Below are 17,269 nucleotides of genomic sequence, written 5' to 3' on the forward strand. Positions count from 1 at the left end.
GTGATGACAGATGCAATACAACAGTCTAAAACTTTACCCCATGTTGTTTACAACCTATTCTCCTTCTGAGAGCCTCAGAAGGTTTTACAGCCCACCACAAAATAACAGCAAAGAAAGAAAACGTCTCTGTCCAAGGTATTGCAGCTCAGTTCATTTACAATGCCATTTGCGGGGACCTGAGTGACTATAGGGGGTAATTCAGCGGAAATTGTGCCCTTGATGAAGACGAACTGACGTAATCAAGGCAGTTTCTTGTTGCCGAGCCAGGAAGCCAACCCCAACAACATGAAACTACCTAAACCACGCTTCAGCTTCGCGCAAAGGGGGTTAAAATCCATGGAAAGGAAAATGCATGCAAAAGCCAAGAGAGGATTAACACTATTCAGCACAAAGAGAAAAGGCGAGTACCAACACAATAAAACAACATGGTCTATGGGGCGGAAATCAAGAAACATTATAATCACTGTCTATAGACACCTTAAATATAGCCAGACATGCCGTTACTTATATGCTCATCAGAACACATCCCAGCCTTAATATGCTATTGTTCTGATGTCATAAATAGAGTTGTAGCATCATAGCACAACCACTTATTCAGATGTTCGAAAAAGCGAAAATTAAAATATCGGTGTCAGTAAGTATCCAGAAACATAATGCATAAATAGTCAACAAGCAGCATTTTGATTGCAGCGGAAGGACAACAGAAATCAGCAGCAGGCTGATTGATGAACAACTTATAAACTATCGACGTGTGCAGGCGTGCACCATGCCTGCCACAAGAGCTGTCAAGCAAGCTTCCCCTGACAGATGTGGCATACTTTCCGAAACAGGAAATAAAAAAAATAGTTAGTAAAATGTTGCGTCCTACCTTCAGTTGCTTCCTGTAGACGCCTTCCCGGTGCGTTTAGTTATCCACGTGTTTGCCGTGAAACCTGTTGTTATTATTGTTCCTGCAGCCGACGCGTTCGGTCGCTGTCCCTTTTATCCACCATCTTTCTTATCTCCTGCTTCCATGAAGCTCCATTATCCCGGGTGGAGGAGGCGGCGGCTCCTTCCAGCCCAGCGCCTCGACTGGATCCTGCACATTGCAGTCTCTGCTGTGTGGATTAGCCCTCCTCCACACACCTTTAAACGCATCTTTACTGCTGCAGCACATTATATTTGCAGATCATAAAATCCACCCCCAACGCTTTCCAGGGCGAACCTGACATTAGAATTTTATGACCTTGACTTACTGTGGTCACCTGGATAATATTTAAATCAACGTTATGGTCTCTCACTTCTATTAAAACTGCCATGATCCCCCTTCTCTCATCCGCAGTGTCTCTCCCTCCCTCTCATTTGCACCACTATAGCAGGGGAAGGACAAAGTTGGCCATAGCTTACAATTTCCCCCTCCTTTTATTGTTTTGGAATCGTTTGCCATGACATAGCTTAATATCGCCTCGTGCATGCACATTACAATGCACGGATATGCCACAGGAACAGACACCAACGAATAAGCTGCACAAGTGGCAAAACATTCATTATAGCTCAGCAAAGTGAAACTGCTTACATGCCAAGAGTAATTTATAGACTGCTTGAGATTGCCTCCTCCTTTCGTTTGCTTCATGTTGTATTATAATTATCATTGCAAAGTAATAGCGCCTCTTTGTTCCAATGCTGCTGCTGTAAGTGTTCACCTGGAACTCAAGTCTAGTGTGCAGGTTGCAGCGTTTTAGTTCATATAAGGCACGCCGTGTGTATGTGAGTGTGAATGTGAGTGGTGTGCACATAAAGAAAAATTGATGATTATTGAATGCATTATAAGATGACACATGGATGTCATTCGATATCTGTCATGTCTATTCGTATGTATGTGCATGTTTATGTGTGCGCGTGCGTGTGCGTTTGCGTGTACGAGTGTGTGTGTGTGTGTGTGTGGTGTGTGTATGTGTGTGTGTGTGTTTGTGTGTGTGTGTGTGTGTGTGTGTGTGTGTGTGTGTGTGTGTGTGTGTGTGTGTGTGTGTGTGTGTGTGTGTGTGTGTGTGTGTGTGTGTGTGTGTGTGTGTGTGTGTGTGTAAACATTTCTTCAGGAATAGTTAAAAACTGCACTGTGCTCCCTTTCTCGGCTCTCCCTGCTGAGTTTCTTGAGCTTCATGCGTCTGTTTTGGAACCAGATCTTGACCTGTCTGTCGGTCAGGTTGATACTCCGACTGATCTCCAGGCGGCGCTCCCGAGACAGATACATGTTGAACAAGAACTCCTTCTCCAGCTCCAGCGTCTGGTGCTTTGTGTAGGGACAACGCTTCTTCCTTCCACTTTTGGCTCTTAACCAGCTTCCCGTTGTCTTTTCCGCGGATAAATCATCTACCGGAGCAAGAGAAATACAACAATGAGAAACTGTGGCCAAAACCGGACGGTCCTTTTTTTGCAGAAATCATATGCATCTTAATAACATCCATCAATACACTGAATGACATGCACACGCCCATATCCCACATGCACATTAAATAGCGTCCATCTGGATCAAAAGGAGTTTCGAAGAACAGTTACCTGGGTGTGGACTCCGTGCCTCTCACTTGAACAAATGAACAACGTCGAACATCACACCTTATGCTACAGTAGGCTACATCTCCTACTGCTTGCAAATTGCTTTTTGTGTGATGAACAGCTATAATTAGATCAAATCAAAGTAGGGTGTGTAAGCACTTCTTTTGTCTGTGTTGGACCTCAGACTCCCATAAAATTTTATTACCTTTGCACACCAGAGCCAAATGAAAAAATTGAAGGTTCATCCCAAAACAAAAGGAAGTCTCTGTAGCATAATACCAGATTTGGAAAAAAAAGAAACACAAAGAAACACAAGGAATATCGATGATAACAGGGAAAATCACACTACCGCACATTCAGTTAATTTCTTGATTAGGTTGCAGACTCTAGGGAATAACGCCCCTGTTGCGCGCGCATGAACACACAACATGCAGGTTACAGTAATAATTACCCTAATGCGTACACTGCGTGTGTGGGCCACCTTTAATCATTACCAAAACATTTAATTCAGTAATATGGGATAAAGGACACACACACACACACACACACACACACACACACACACACACACACACACACACACACACACGCACACACACGCCTAGCTATATCCTTTTAATTTAATTAAATTAAAACAAATCGAGCGTGTTGGTCGTCATGTATGAAGCTTAATCCATAAATAACAAACTTAAACTAATTTTAAATAAGAGCTAAAGACAAATGACACATGGATATGAAATTACATCAGTTGTAGCTAGCATCAATGTATTAGGAACATCATAATAACAACAAAAATACCACTAATAATAATTATTATTATATGCGTGTTTTTAGTAATAGTTTCCTTACATTGAAATCCGTTCAACCAGCTTATTTACTAATCGTATTTGTAGTTTTGTCAAACGGAAAAAGACAAATTGGGTTAATTCTTATAGAGCTACCAGTATTAAGATGGAAAGAAGGAAAAAATAGTACTCAGCCGTGGACTTTTACTGAAAATAATTATGTTATATAACCTGGAATGAATATTCTTGAATTGTCGTTGCATCGACGCCGAAAAGTGTAAACGTATTTATGTTAAATATAATCGCGAGAAATGTTCCTTGATGTTTTTAAAAAGCCAGTACATTGTGACAAAAGGTTTTCAACTGTGGAGCAAAACCTTACAATTTAATACTGGTTAAATACCAGCGTTTTGAGGCGTAAAATCGTGCTGTTAAAATGGTCTCAGAATGTAAATGACCCATGAGGAAGAGGAAGAATGTGACAGTATGTGTGGTTGCGTGTGAGCGTGTTTATTTCAATGATAACTGCCCATTTCACATTTATGGAAAGGTGTTAAATGCCACGGGCATCATAACCCTTTCTAGGCAACGCTGTCAAATATACATGCCCATACAGCCCATATGACTGCGATCGAACACAAGACTGCATTATTGGGCCATGACACAATATAGCGCGCAAACGCAGTATCGTTCTGATGGCATGGAACCACGTGTGGAATAATCTATGCATGTGTATGTTTGTATGCATGAAAGTGTACGTATGTCAGAGAGGAGGAGGATGGGGTAAAGTCTACCTTTTAATTCCCTGTCCGAGTTATCTGAACAGCTGTCACTCTTGGCCTTCTCTTCCTTCCTGCTCTGACTCTCATCTGTCTTTGAAACCTCTCTCGCTGTCTCCTGCGCCGATTTGCTGCAACTTATTGTCGATTCTGATTCAACAGATGTCGCCAAGTGGGTCAGAGGGAAGCCGGGGGGGAACTGCTGGTCGTCCTGCTGCGGCCTCTCTCCGTTGTACACCTGGAAACAGCCGCTGGACGAGGCGGTTTGCTCAGGCCGGCAGCTATTGTCCCCGAGCCGGATGTAAGTGGCCGACTCTGTTGTCCGTTTCCCCTTATTGCTGTCATCCTGATAGAGGCAACAAAACGCCTCCTCTTTGACGTTGCCCGCTGGAAACGAGCAGGGTTGTAAACACTGGGCAACAGGTTGTTCGTCCCTACTGGTTTTGGAGCCTGGGGTCCATGTGGCCAGCTGTGTTGACAGGTAGGGCGCATCCTGGAAGCCGCTGAGCGGCAGACCGCCCGGAGGAATCTCGTTTCTTTTGGAGAGTGAAGATGGTCCAACCTTCCCAATGTTTCTCATCACTGAATATCCGTACTCTGCAGCTGTGTGGATGTACATCCCGGGGTTGCTGGAATAACCCTCAGTCCTGAAGGAAGATGATCCTCCCATTAATGAATCCATCAGGAAGTTACCGGGAGCTATGTTATTCGGACATGACATTTTGCATTTGGTAACACAGTAATCGTTTGGTGTGTTCCACTGGTCTGAACTACGGGATTACTCCACGAGAATAAGGACAGTAGGATGCTGACATCTTTTGGAGGGGGGTGCAAAAATATCTGTAACATAATTATGGATGCTGGGAGACATGTCATGTGATATTCAGACCAATAGCGGCGTGGAAGTGGCCTTGATGCTCCAGACTGACGTGACGTCAGCGCGGTCAAGTTGGAGAAACTGGTGGGTTTTGATGGAGCAAGAGCGCCACCGAGCGACCAAAGGCTGGTCATGACAGCAGGCCCACAGCAAGGGGAACAAAGGGCGGCTGCTGCAGTGGGGATTTGTTAAGGCACTTACTACGTGGCTTATGAGTATTTTAATTCTGTTCAAATTCAGCATTTCAGATAGTTGAAAGAAAATGTATTTAGTCAACGTGTGATTTTCTTTTCGCCCTGGTGCCAGGAGGCGAAGCCATCGAGGAGTTGCCATAAGATGCATTTTGTGTCTGTTCTTTTTGTTTGTTTTCATCCATTTGCTTTGTTGTTGCCACCGCTTTAGCAAGGTAAGCTGTACGCAGGTGTTATCCAAAAGAGAATCTAAAGAGAAAGAGAACTTCTTTCTTTTTAAAATTTTAACTGAAAAGACTTTAAAAAAAGCAGACTGAGGTTTAACCCTTGACGTTGTGAAATAGAGTAAATATAATTTCATTTTCGCTTTTGCATTTGGCCTGCTAAATTTAAGACTGGAATATTCCGAAATGCGTTTGAATCTAGATCCTTTTGTAGATTTACAGTTACACAATTCATGCATTATTTATACCTCGGCCAAATTCTTAAAGTCAAATGACTTATATGCATTTTTCTTTAAATAACTTTAACTACTCCAACATAAGTATACTAGAATTCGTTACAAGGCAAACAGTCTATTAGATATTATTAGACTAATGAGTTAATTTTAACTAGACTGGGTTAACTTATAAAGCCGCACTTGGTTGTTTAACTGCTTCTCTACTTGAAATGGGCAACAAAATGTTAACTAGACGGTGGAATTTGTACGTTAGTGGGCCTATGAGGATATTTATTTTTGTGATGTAAAAGAAAATCACGTCAAGCGTAATGTATGTTCTTCCTTGGGTTTTTTTTCCTACTGTTGACACAAAACATCTTACAGCCTAATAAATAATTCATGGCATACCTGAGCTATTGTTATAGCTACACATCCTGTATTATTTTCAGAATGTTTCTTGTTTCACATGTGCTTTCAATATGTGATAGATAGAATTAACAGTATTTCCGGGCGTTTTAATGCTTTTATGGGAATTAAGTGTGGCTCTTTCATCAAAATGAATGCCTATTTATGCACAGAGACTTTCTTTAAAATAAGAGGTTGATTAGTCTCAATTCTTCTTCTCTCCTCAAAACTATTCAGATTGCTATGGTACAAGTTGGAATGTGTCACGTTCAGGCGAAAAGAGTCGGAAGCAATAGCATAAACAAAAGAAATACTGTGCTGCAGCCCATGCGATATTTATGTCGTGCTACTGCGAAACGTGAATACAGTGAATACGAAGAACTGAGCCGGCTCCACTCCTTATAGTTGGGCTACTCAAACTGACCTCGACCACACATAATAAAAAATATCTAAATTAAAAAACACGAGAACAGTGAGTGAGGTCTACTGTTTGCATTGAATGAAGTTAGTGTCTAACCCACATGATACTTTCTCACTCCCTGTGTTGTGTTCAGTGAAATAGCCCCGTTGTCTTTGTTCCGTGTCATGTGTTGTTTTGTGCCAGGCCTGTGTTTTCAGCTCGCCTTAGGATATCCAATGCACAAACAACAAATCAGTAATGACTCGAAAGACTACGAATACACTGCTGCGGAAACTTTACAAGCTACTAATTCAAGATATAGTTTGAAATCAAATCTGTATACACAATCACTGGCTCGAGGTTTAATACAACATTGATTGCACCAAGTCGAACAAACACTGTTTATTTAGTTTGAAACAAAGCTTGTAGAACTCATTTCATATTTTCTAGATGTATAGTTTCGATAATTTCCCGTTTGAAAATAGCCACTAAATGTTCAGCGAGGCTGCAGTAACTAATGCAGTAAACCAAATCCGTCTAAGGCTTTAGGACTGCATTTGGGATTGTATTACTAACGTATCTAGCAAACATTGCAGGACTCCCAAGTGCAGATAATTAATGATGACATGCTTTTAGCCAGTTTAAAACGTTTCTTGAAATACTTCACCACAGTTATGCGGGTGTGCTTGTTTGTTTTGTAACGTGACGTGCACGCGCGTCCGTCTGTGTGCAGTTCAGAATCATTTTCAAAGGCAAGGGCAAGATATGCTCTATCACAAATGTGTGTATTTGAATATTTGCATTTGCATGTATACAGTGATTTTTAAAGATGAAACGGGACATTTGTTTATATGTGATACACCAAATGAGTGAAATAAAATTTCAAAATAACTGGTAAACTGTGTCTTTGTGGTCATTCCCCACATTTATAAACAAATGTGGCCGATCATAGCTGCAGGTGATAATCTTTCCCCTTCAGTTTTTGTGAGGCTTTTTTTTTTGTAGAGAACACATTGGGCTGATGGTACCTCTTTTATATAATTATATAAACTACAAATTGGCGTGAGCCCGTGAGTAGTTTTTTGTTGTTCCTAAAAAATGTACGGGGAGAATTAAGTTTTCACTTAAGAACAGAAAAATTAGAATGGATTATAAAGGATTTTCTTTTCCATATCACTCTTTCTTTAATCCACACACATTCTGTCTCATAGGCACACATTAACAATCACACCTAATGTTAATAGCTCACAAACTCACACCGCTGTCGTACACAAAACCTGCTTTATGACACATTCACACCTAGTCTGCAGGCTACATCCAACTCACAAGAACTCAGAGTAATGCATATTAAACAAATGATATACAACGTTTCAAGGAGCACTGAACTCTAAATAATGACTGTATTTAAAAAGAGACGCAGAGGTCTGTGCGACACCTCAGACCTGCAGTACAGGAAAATAAGAAGTCATAGAACTTACATTAAAGGGGAATAGTAGCCTTATTAGACTGTCACACACCTGGCATAATAAGTATTGTGGGGTCACCGTCAGTATTGTTTCAGACGCATTGAAAGAGCAAACTATTATGATGTAACCAGACCAACTAAAAATGTGCATGAGGGCGCCATATACTTAGTAAAATGAGTCTGTGATCTGACAGTAGGCTACTGCCAGTATTTAATTCTTATAATAATTATACTCAAATTTGAGACTGTAAGAAGCACACACAATTGTGTAGTACACACAATATTATGGCACAGAAGAGTCAGTAGAAAGCGGATGCTGAAAATAAATCCTACTTTGGTTCTATGGGCGCAAAAGTGGACAATTAAAAAAAATAGATTTGAATAAGCTAATAAGAGCTATATATGTTTATTATGAGTATTAAGAATAAAACCTGTATTCACAAATGGAAGGAAGCTTTCATGCATACCTTTCTGTTTCCATAACGAATTGCGCACTCTGTTGCTATTTGTTGTTTATCCAGGTCTATTTCTGTCATGGAAACACGAACTGCAGCTTTGAGCAGCATATTGTGTCGTTTAATTAATTCCAAGAAAGCTCTCAGTGAGCATAGTTTTACATGCAGAATGTGATTGTTTTTTATGTGCGTGCTGTATTTTTGAAAGCATTAAAGCTTCAAAAAAATCCCCTCACACATTTGTGCGCACACACACACACACACACACACACACACACACACACACACACACACACACACACACACACACACACACACACACACACACACACACACACACACACACACACACACACAGTGACTGTATTTTACCATGGTCTTTACACTTGTCTAAACTACAACCAACACTTTCGCCACTAAATTGTCATCCGATTGATTGCAAACCTTGAGGCAGTTATTATATTGCAAACAGGTATGGGTGTTGAATGCTGCGGGACAGAAGGCTTGGTAGCGGGCTTCCTTATTGTACTAATCAGGAGCCACTGGGGCGACACAACTAATTTGCTCCTGGCAGCAACTTTGAAATATCTTTCCAGTTGGATGTGAGGAGGTTCTGCTTTGTGTCCTCTTTCATGCTGCTGTCCACTCCGTGCGCAACAGCAAATTTATGGTGCCAGAATCATGTAAGTTCTTAATTAAAAACCAGAGTGGTAACCGCCATCAAAGTTCAGCAGTAGCCTGTTACATTATCACCACTGACGACCACACCAAATACACACACCACCAGCATCCATATCTAACTGAAAACTTTCTAAAAGAAAAAAAATATGAATACAGTCACACTTAGCTTAGTGGCAACAATAAATACAGATTGCGCTAATGTAAATTCGAGGGTTTTGAGTTATTTGGTTGCAGCAATAGCATGAGCTCGTTTTACAGCGTCGGACTGTTTTATGGCCCTATAGAACAGGATAGGTGCTGAGATGTGAGTAGTACACTGTAGTATAAAACCATTCAATAGCCTATAACCCCTTGATGAGTATGTGCAGAAAAAAACAGGAATGCCCCTACATTTACATCACAGTTAATACACAATACCAATTTACAAATTATGTAATTGTTATAAATGGTTTCCTTAAATTTGCAACAAAACATTTCGAACTGTTACAAAGATAGTATCGAAAACACTTAAACCTTCTGCATATATATATATATATATATATATATCTCGTTCATCTTTTTGGATAGTTATTTATATATATTTTTTTCTTAGCTGTTAATTTTATTGGTATGAAAAAACGTTTTTATGTTATTCAGTAAGTAGGCTACACGTATGTAATTCCTTATCCTGCCATGCTATTTTAGTTATGTTTAAGGGCCTGTTGGAATAATCTGACAACTTGCAATATAAATACACTCTCTTCGCCTGGATTCAAGGGGAAAATCTAATTGTTTATAGCCTAGATACTATATTCCAATATTAAAATAAAATGCCTATCGATATTTTACATCAAAGAAAACCTGAGATTCTTTAAAACAATTCCTCATATTTTATGGATCGTAATTTATCAATTTTCCTTTTACATTTTAATGGCATCGGGCTACAACCTCTCCCGACTGGCTCGCCTCATCTCATCTCCGCCGGCCATTTTCCTAGACCACTACGCCCAAACCAAGGAATGAGACATGGCAGGAGCTACATTCCAGCATAGTGGACTGTACTTCTGTCACACAACACATCACGAAGAGGATGTATAATATTACTCTGATGTCACCGAGGCATCCATCTCAGGAAACGCTTTCAAGCTCCCGTTGAGGAAACAAAACAGTACAGAGGCCGGGAGACTCTTGGCCCCCGTGTGGTTAATAGACAACATTTGCAGGAGCTTCTGCAGCTCTCTCCGTTAGTGACGTTGTGTGTTGGAGAAACCTACAAATTACCCACGTCACGTCCCAGGGCCAAGGTTGGTGGGTGTGGCGAGAGAGGGGCTCCTATAGCCTTGATCTCCGCTAGTGTGTATCGCCTTTCTTTTGTCAGAACGACCCCGTGTCCTTCCTGATATTAAACTGACATATGCAGATTAAGACTGAGCTCAATTCCCGTAGAGAAAAATACCTTCCACTTAAGAAATGCGTTGAAAACGGCGGACCCCGTGCAACCAGAGAGAGATTCCTCCCTTTTCACCCCTTCCTTTACATTAAAACGACCTAAACCCTAACCAAAACGTTAACCAAACCGTAACAAAAACGACGCTTACTTAAACTAAAAACTCCGAAGGCTAAATACAGAACAGTGCAAAAGTCTGCACTGTAACATCTCTTTGATCCATGCACAGCAGCCTGAGCAGGAGTCCCAACTAAAGTGAGGAATCAAAGGATGGACTGACTCACCAACCGTCATGTTTGCACTTACACAACCACCCATTACGACAAGCACACTGCGAGAGCCACGCACCAACATGTTTTCCTTCTTTAGAGAATACAAATATAGGTCTACAGTTTATACCAACATGTTTTAAAACGTCTCATGCGTGAAAACGTATACATTTTACAAGGTCAATAAAGTGTATTTACAGAGCGTGCTAAAGCTGGCAAAGTTACCTGCTGTAGTTTAATGCGAGGGGTCAAAGTTGCTCTGTGTACACATTCCATTTTCTGTTCCCACTCACTCTCATTGGCCCATTCCGCCGCTGCACACATTTCCGGGCTAAAGGGGCTCCTTGATTCCACTTTATTGCAGCGGGTTAAAGGTGAAGGCCTTGACATTATTGAAGTTCAAAGACTACATTTAATTATAAATTGTAGTTAATGCACACGTGCAATCACCATGCACATATGCTGAGGAACACACATACGAATTGCACATGCGCTCAACACACACACTCACAAATTAGAAAAAAAGAAAAGAACATGCCCATGATTTCCTTTCCCCTAGCTATCTAGTCTTATAGCTCCTAACACGTAGCCCAATTAGTCAACAATCACTTATTCATAAATGATGTGTTGAAATAGGCTAAGGTTTGGGGTAAGCTCAGACAAACAGACTATGGTTTCAAATGTGTGGTTGAATCTGAGCAGCAAAACATTAGATTTTCACGAGCTCCTTCACAAATCAAATATATTAAAAAAAAATAGTAATAATAAAGAAATAAAATTAAACTTACTCAAGGGAAACATCTCTACTCTGGCAAGGATTTGCTGCGGTTCTCCAGTATTCAGGTTAGAGGAATGGTGGACATGACGGTTGTGTGCAGAGGGGGTTGGCGTTTGTTTGACGTTACCGACCGAGTTCATGTCGAAACCTCTTGGCAAGTTTCTTTCCCCCTTCGGACATCCAGGCTTGCTTGTTTACTATTTACTGCGGAAGTGAACGCCATTCCCCACGAACAGACGGTGCAATTAAGAGAAAAAAATAGCCATTTAGTGCCTCTGTCTTTATGGCAGTGTCTAGACTACAAGAGTGGCGATTCCATTTAGTGGGCACTAAAAGAGGTTATCATTCCACTCTCTTTCTCTACATTTCTAAGTTCTGGGCTCTATCTTCGTTTAACACGCTTGCTACAATTTAACCATGATCTTTCAGATTGGTGTAACCTTAAAATAGCCTAAAATCTGACAAGTGCAGGCCCGCCGACACTATTCGTGCAGTTTCACAACCGCCACCAATTCTACCACAGCAAACGTGTGTATTACCATGAGCTGGCCATTAACACGAGTTAAGAGTGCTAATGTTGTGTATGTGGGCCAACAGTTTTAGGTTATACACACACATTAATGAGGCAGTTTCTATTTCCAAAAAGCTCTGACTCACGACTGAGCAAAAGCAGCAAACAGCGCGGCTGTCAAGAATACATGCATAATGGTAATTGTGATAATGTTAGTACAAAAAGCACAAAGTCGTTCAGTTTTGCCTATACGTTTCTGTTTATTTCATAGGTATTATATTAATGATACACAGGCCAACAATCTGTTCCTCCTCTCTAGAATTCAAAGCACCAATGATTTAAGCAAATAATTTACCGAGTGTTTGGCGTTAAAGCTGTTAAAGTTGTATGGGCAGTGTACTGAAAAATAGCAGCAGGGATAGGGGAAAGGAAATTCAACATATACGCCTATTTACAGTCACGAATGCACTTTGCATAAGCTGCTCTGTACAGGGGGGGATATACTTTCACAGATTGGACGTCACAGTTCTCAATGGCGAAAAATGTAGCCAGGAGATTTGCTATAAGTTGTTCATACTCTGGTCGGGAAATAATTAGATAATGATATGCTATATACATAGACCAGAGGGACGGGGAGCTAAAAGTTGTCTGCGCAATAAGGATTCAAACTGTTACATTTGATATTTTAACAACAAATATGTCTATATGAACAATAGAATAAACACAATGGAGAATCGTGATAAATAGAGAGACATATTCAAGAACAGCATAGGTATAAATGATTATTCTAACCATGTAGGCCTTTCTGGGGACCAGCAAGAAATTCACCGCCGCCCGTGGGGCAATAAGAAAATGGCGACTTTATCCCATGCAGGCCTATTACTCCCACTGTCCACTTTAACATTGCACTGTTGGTGATATGGGCTCCTTTAGAAAATGGTTATGCCCACGATTACAATTCAATGAGATAAGAGTAGGCCTTAATGTCACAGACCAGGATTGTGACACTTTTTGCTCCTCACAATAGGGGGTTTCCAGAGAAGTACTGGAGGCGATCTCTGCTCAGCTTCTTCTCTTTCATTCTTCTATTCTGAAACCAAATTTTAACCTGGCGGTCGGTGAGGTTTAACATTCGGGAAAGCTGAAGCCTTTTCTCTTTGTTGATGTAAACGTTAAAGAAGAATTCCCGCTCCAGCTCTCGAATCTGAAACTTGGAATATGGACACCTCTTCTTCCTTGTGCGAGGCGTGCCTGTGGAAAAATTAAAAATTAAAATTAAAATAGAGAAAATCAGAGTTTCACGGGAAATAGCAACAACGTCACGTGAATTAACAATGATAATTAATACAAAAATGATGCTTTAGTGCTGACGTAACACACTCAAAAGATGCTGAGAATTCATTGACATTAGTAATGATAACATTTCAGTCCACATTCATCAGGCAAAGTGGCTGAGGCTATCAGATAAACCAGCCATAAAGAGTTTTAAATATCCAAATGGTCTGGAGGAAATAATATCACCTTACAGGCTCTAAGTACGTGTTTATCTGTTATAAATATACAACAACAAAAGTATTTCACCGCATTATATGCGTCACATTCCTCTGGAGCTAAACTAACAATTTACACAATCTTTTGGCAGTGAGTTGAAATGAATCGCCGATGTTTGCAATTGCCTATATGCAGAGCCCTGTGGCCCTGTAACGTCGTATTAAACAGGTGACTGGGGAAATAGTAATAGTTTTTATTGTTTTCTGTGAGGAAGAGGGGCAGCCTCAGTTAGCTTGTATCTGCAGCCTGCTGGGCCAATACAATGCACATGAGGCTAACCCCTAATAGGATAGCCTATGTGTGCTGCAATAACAGCCATTTAGACACTTTAAGTCAAGCATCATTTTACTGCATGCTGATCATTCTGGTTACCAGTAATGCCAGATTGCATGCAAATCATAAGGAGATATGCGACATGCAAAATAAAACTGATTTGGTCTCAAGCTTTGTTTTCCCCAGCGGCTACTGGGGAAATAACATAAATTGCAGACCCATTGCATTTTCCTCATATATGGACGAGGCAAAACACTCGATTCTCAACCATTAATGCATTTGCTGCCTGCTTGTAAATAGAGGACACGTTTCTAATCTGTGATTAGATACCCAGATAGATAGTGATATGGATAGACATCTAGATAGATACAGAGGGACGCATTTAACCGTAAAGTGTGTAATACTCTGTGCAGCATGTCTTTTGCGGGCAAAGCCAGTGCTACAAGAAAATTCACAAGACGCCAAAAGCAATGTTCTGCCCAATTGGTTTTTACTCTCGACGGCCCAACGACAAAATCCCCTAAAAAGCCGAACGCAAGTTCATGATCAAAGTTAACATTTGTCACAATAGCTCTCTCTTAAAAATTTCACAGACTCTCACCATAGAGGCGTCTGTGTATAACATCCCCTTTTTTTCAAAGCGCTTTCCCATCGTAAAAATTCTTCTCGTTGCAAGAAAGAGCTTTGTAGGGTTATAATAAAATCCTTTGAATGCTTATAAAACTCCACATAAAATCTGACCGACAAAACACCGGGCTAGTCCCCTTAACCTTCCCCCATTTTACAGCTTCGGTATACCTACTCGAGTGGCTGCTCTTGTTGGCGGTGCCGTCCTTGGTTGTTGCGGAGGAAGAAGTGCATGAGCCTGAATTTGTATGTTCCTCCTCATCTTCTGGGTCTTTTTCCTGCTCCGGAGCTCCGGGTACAGACGCTGTGGGCTGCTGCTGCTGCTGCTGTTGCTGTTGCTGCTGCTGGGAGTCGCTTTCCAGTTTTCCTCCCTCGCCCTTTTGTAAACAATTGTCTGACTGATTGTCCGAGCTGCTGCAGTATGCGGTCTCAAAAAAGCGGTCGAAACCTTGCGGGAGTACGCTGTTTTTCCCCACGCCGGAGTAAAAACCTGTGGAGGGGTGATTGGAGCCCGGATGGGTGTGATGGTGATGGTGGTGGCTGTATACACTCTCGTTCTTCATAAGCATTTCTGTCATGGTGGATGGTGGAAGACAGTCCCTATGCACCAGGTCCTCTCCCGAGTAGCACGATGCATAGTTGCTTCTGTGGTGCCATTTACTAGCAGGGTCCAAGCCGTATGAAACTTCCCGTACCGGCGGTACTTGAGACAGATTTGTGGAATAAGGGTAGCTGATTTGCCGAGACGGGGCCTGTGGAAGAAACGAGGAGACGGCAGAAAACTCGGGGACGTAGTAGGTGCAGCTGGGGAGGTAGATGTTGGACGCGCAGCCCGTCCTGTCCCCAAACTCGGATGTCCGGTCTTTGCGCGTCTGGGAGCAGAAGTTGCCCAGATTCACCGAGTTAAACATCTTTCTCTCTCTCGTACTCCGCACTATAGATAGATGTTTTGGATACGAGCTGCAGCAGAAGGGGAAAATTTGGGAAGGCGAGATGACGCGCAATCCGTCTAAGTCGCCCCGCAGACACGTGATCGAAAGTAGATATTGTCATATATCAATTTGGAAGAGTTGGATGTGTAGGAGTGGTTGGCTTTAGGTAAGATCGAGGAGGTTCAAACGAATAATTTTCAAACACCACAGGCGCACTAAGAAAACCAGTAACAGATTCCTGTTTGCTGCTTTATGACAATTAGAGAGATATGTGCTGTGTGTGTTTATGTTTATGGGCTGCTGGTAAGCTAGCTAAACAGCTACAGCTCCTTAAACAGGCATAGCACAAACTGCAGAGTGCACTCAGTGACATGCATTTCATAGTGTTATGGGATTTTACAGGTAAGATTATTATTACTATTATTAAATTATTATTTAATAATTATTATTCTTATTTAATTATCATTACTATCGGTGTAACAACCTATTGAGCTGCTGGTTATTTGAACATTTTAAATCATAGAATGAGGAATTATTCTAATTGGCAATGTTACACAGTACAAAATCGGCATAAAGAAAGTAGAACAGGCCAGCAGTCGCTGTGACTTTAGGCCAAATTAGGTATGAATCTGTTCAAAATCACGAGCCTAACAACCATTTCACTATTTACAAATTTTATAACAAATCATAGTATATAACTCGTTTTCTTTTTTGTGAAAATCTGTGAGACTCCCCGGGACATGTTACACTGTGGTCTTTGAATATGCAGGAGGTATTTTCATAAGGGTTATTATTTTCCATCTCATTTTATTCTGGTTATACGAGTCTGCTGCACACAGGGTTATTAAACAGATGTGTGGATGAACCGGGCTCATCTGTTCATAATTGAGCAACATATTAATTAGTTATCCATTTTATTTCGGTTTTTCTCTCTTTCACTAAAAGAAAATCCTCGTTACACTAGACTGGCGGTGTACGACTATAATTATGTTGTAAAATGAAGCTGAACCAACGGTTAGGTTGCACAGCCTGCATGTTCACTGCAGTCGGCTCACTCTCATTATTCCCTTTGACTTTATATCATGACAGAGTCTATGGAGGACAACTGCGCAATTCAAGACCCAAGTTCCTGGAGGAGTACTACCAGTGAAGCCCTGAGACCTCTGGATCTCCTCCAGTGGGAAATTGCGCCATGATGACATAAACACAAACCCTGAAAAACATAATTACTCCCCTCAAAATGGCTCGATTCAGCATTATTCACTTTGGAGCGGTTATTGACAACACCACCCACAAAATCACCGCAGTGTGTGAGTCTCTTACTCTGAAAATAGTTGGATTGATATCTTGGGATATTGTGTGTCATTGGACTCACTGGTCGATCAAATTAAACGTTTTGGTCTGCAGCTTTTGTCTATAAGCTTCAAAGCAGAGCAACGATTAGTCTAAACGACTACTTATAGGCCACTCAGACTGGGCCTATTGAGCAAGCACTGTGGATGTAGCCGACGTTTCCCTCTACAATTAAATAAGTCCCAGCTGATGCTCCAAGCTGCTGTGATCATTTTAGTTTCCACCAGAGTGTCGACATATATCTGTTGGTGACTGTCATGTCCTCTGGACTCCCCCCCCCCCCCCTTTTTTTTAAATAAAATGTAATAAATGAATGGTTTAGAGAAAAGATGCGCCTGCGTGTTCTTCATGCGTCATTGTAAACTTTTAATTATACTGTTGAGGGCCATCTTGGAACCTTTATAGACTAACTGATACTATCACAAGATGAAATTAATATGATGGCCCATTGTTTATGATTATAGGCTACTTCCTAAATGTTGCAATAGACTTTTGAATTATTATCCAATAGTCCAATAACACTATCGTTCTATTACACTC

At 41.1% G+C, this 17,269-nt stretch overlaps 2 protein-coding genes across 2 annotated transcripts in view; both read right to left on the minus strand.

Moving 5' to 3' along the window:
- The window catches only part of LOC310952356 (homeobox protein Hox-C10a-like), a 54,547-nt gene extending 49,668 nt beyond the window's left edge, over positions 1 to 4,879 (minus strand). The window contains exons 1-2 of the mRNA XM_083920950.1: positions 4,112 to 4,879; positions 869 to 2,349 (exon numbers count right to left, since the gene is read on the minus strand). Coding sequence (XP_083777076.1) covers positions 2,072 to 2,349; positions 4,112 to 4,817 — 984 coding nt within the window. The 5' untranslated portion in view covers positions 4,818 to 4,879 and the 3' untranslated portion in view covers positions 869 to 2,071. The remainder of the gene's footprint in view (positions 1 to 868; positions 2,350 to 4,111) is intronic.
- A 7,363-nt stretch (positions 4,880 to 12,242) lies between these two features.
- On the minus strand, positions 12,243 to 15,497 carry hoxc11a (homeobox C11a; the record flags this gene model as incomplete). The annotated part of the gene is given in 3 exon segments (XM_083920201.1): positions 12,243 to 13,244; positions 14,620 to 15,364; positions 15,366 to 15,497. Coding segments are annotated over 3 exon segments (1,110 nt in total). The 3' UTR covers positions 12,243 to 13,011.
- Between the last annotated feature and the right edge of the window lie 1,772 nt (positions 15,498 to 17,269).

This window comes from Echiichthys vipera (genome assembly GCF_963691815.1).
Source record: "Echiichthys vipera genome assembly, chromosome: 9".
Taxonomy (NCBI): Eukaryota; Metazoa; Chordata; class Actinopteri; order Perciformes; family Trachinidae; genus Echiichthys; species Echiichthys vipera.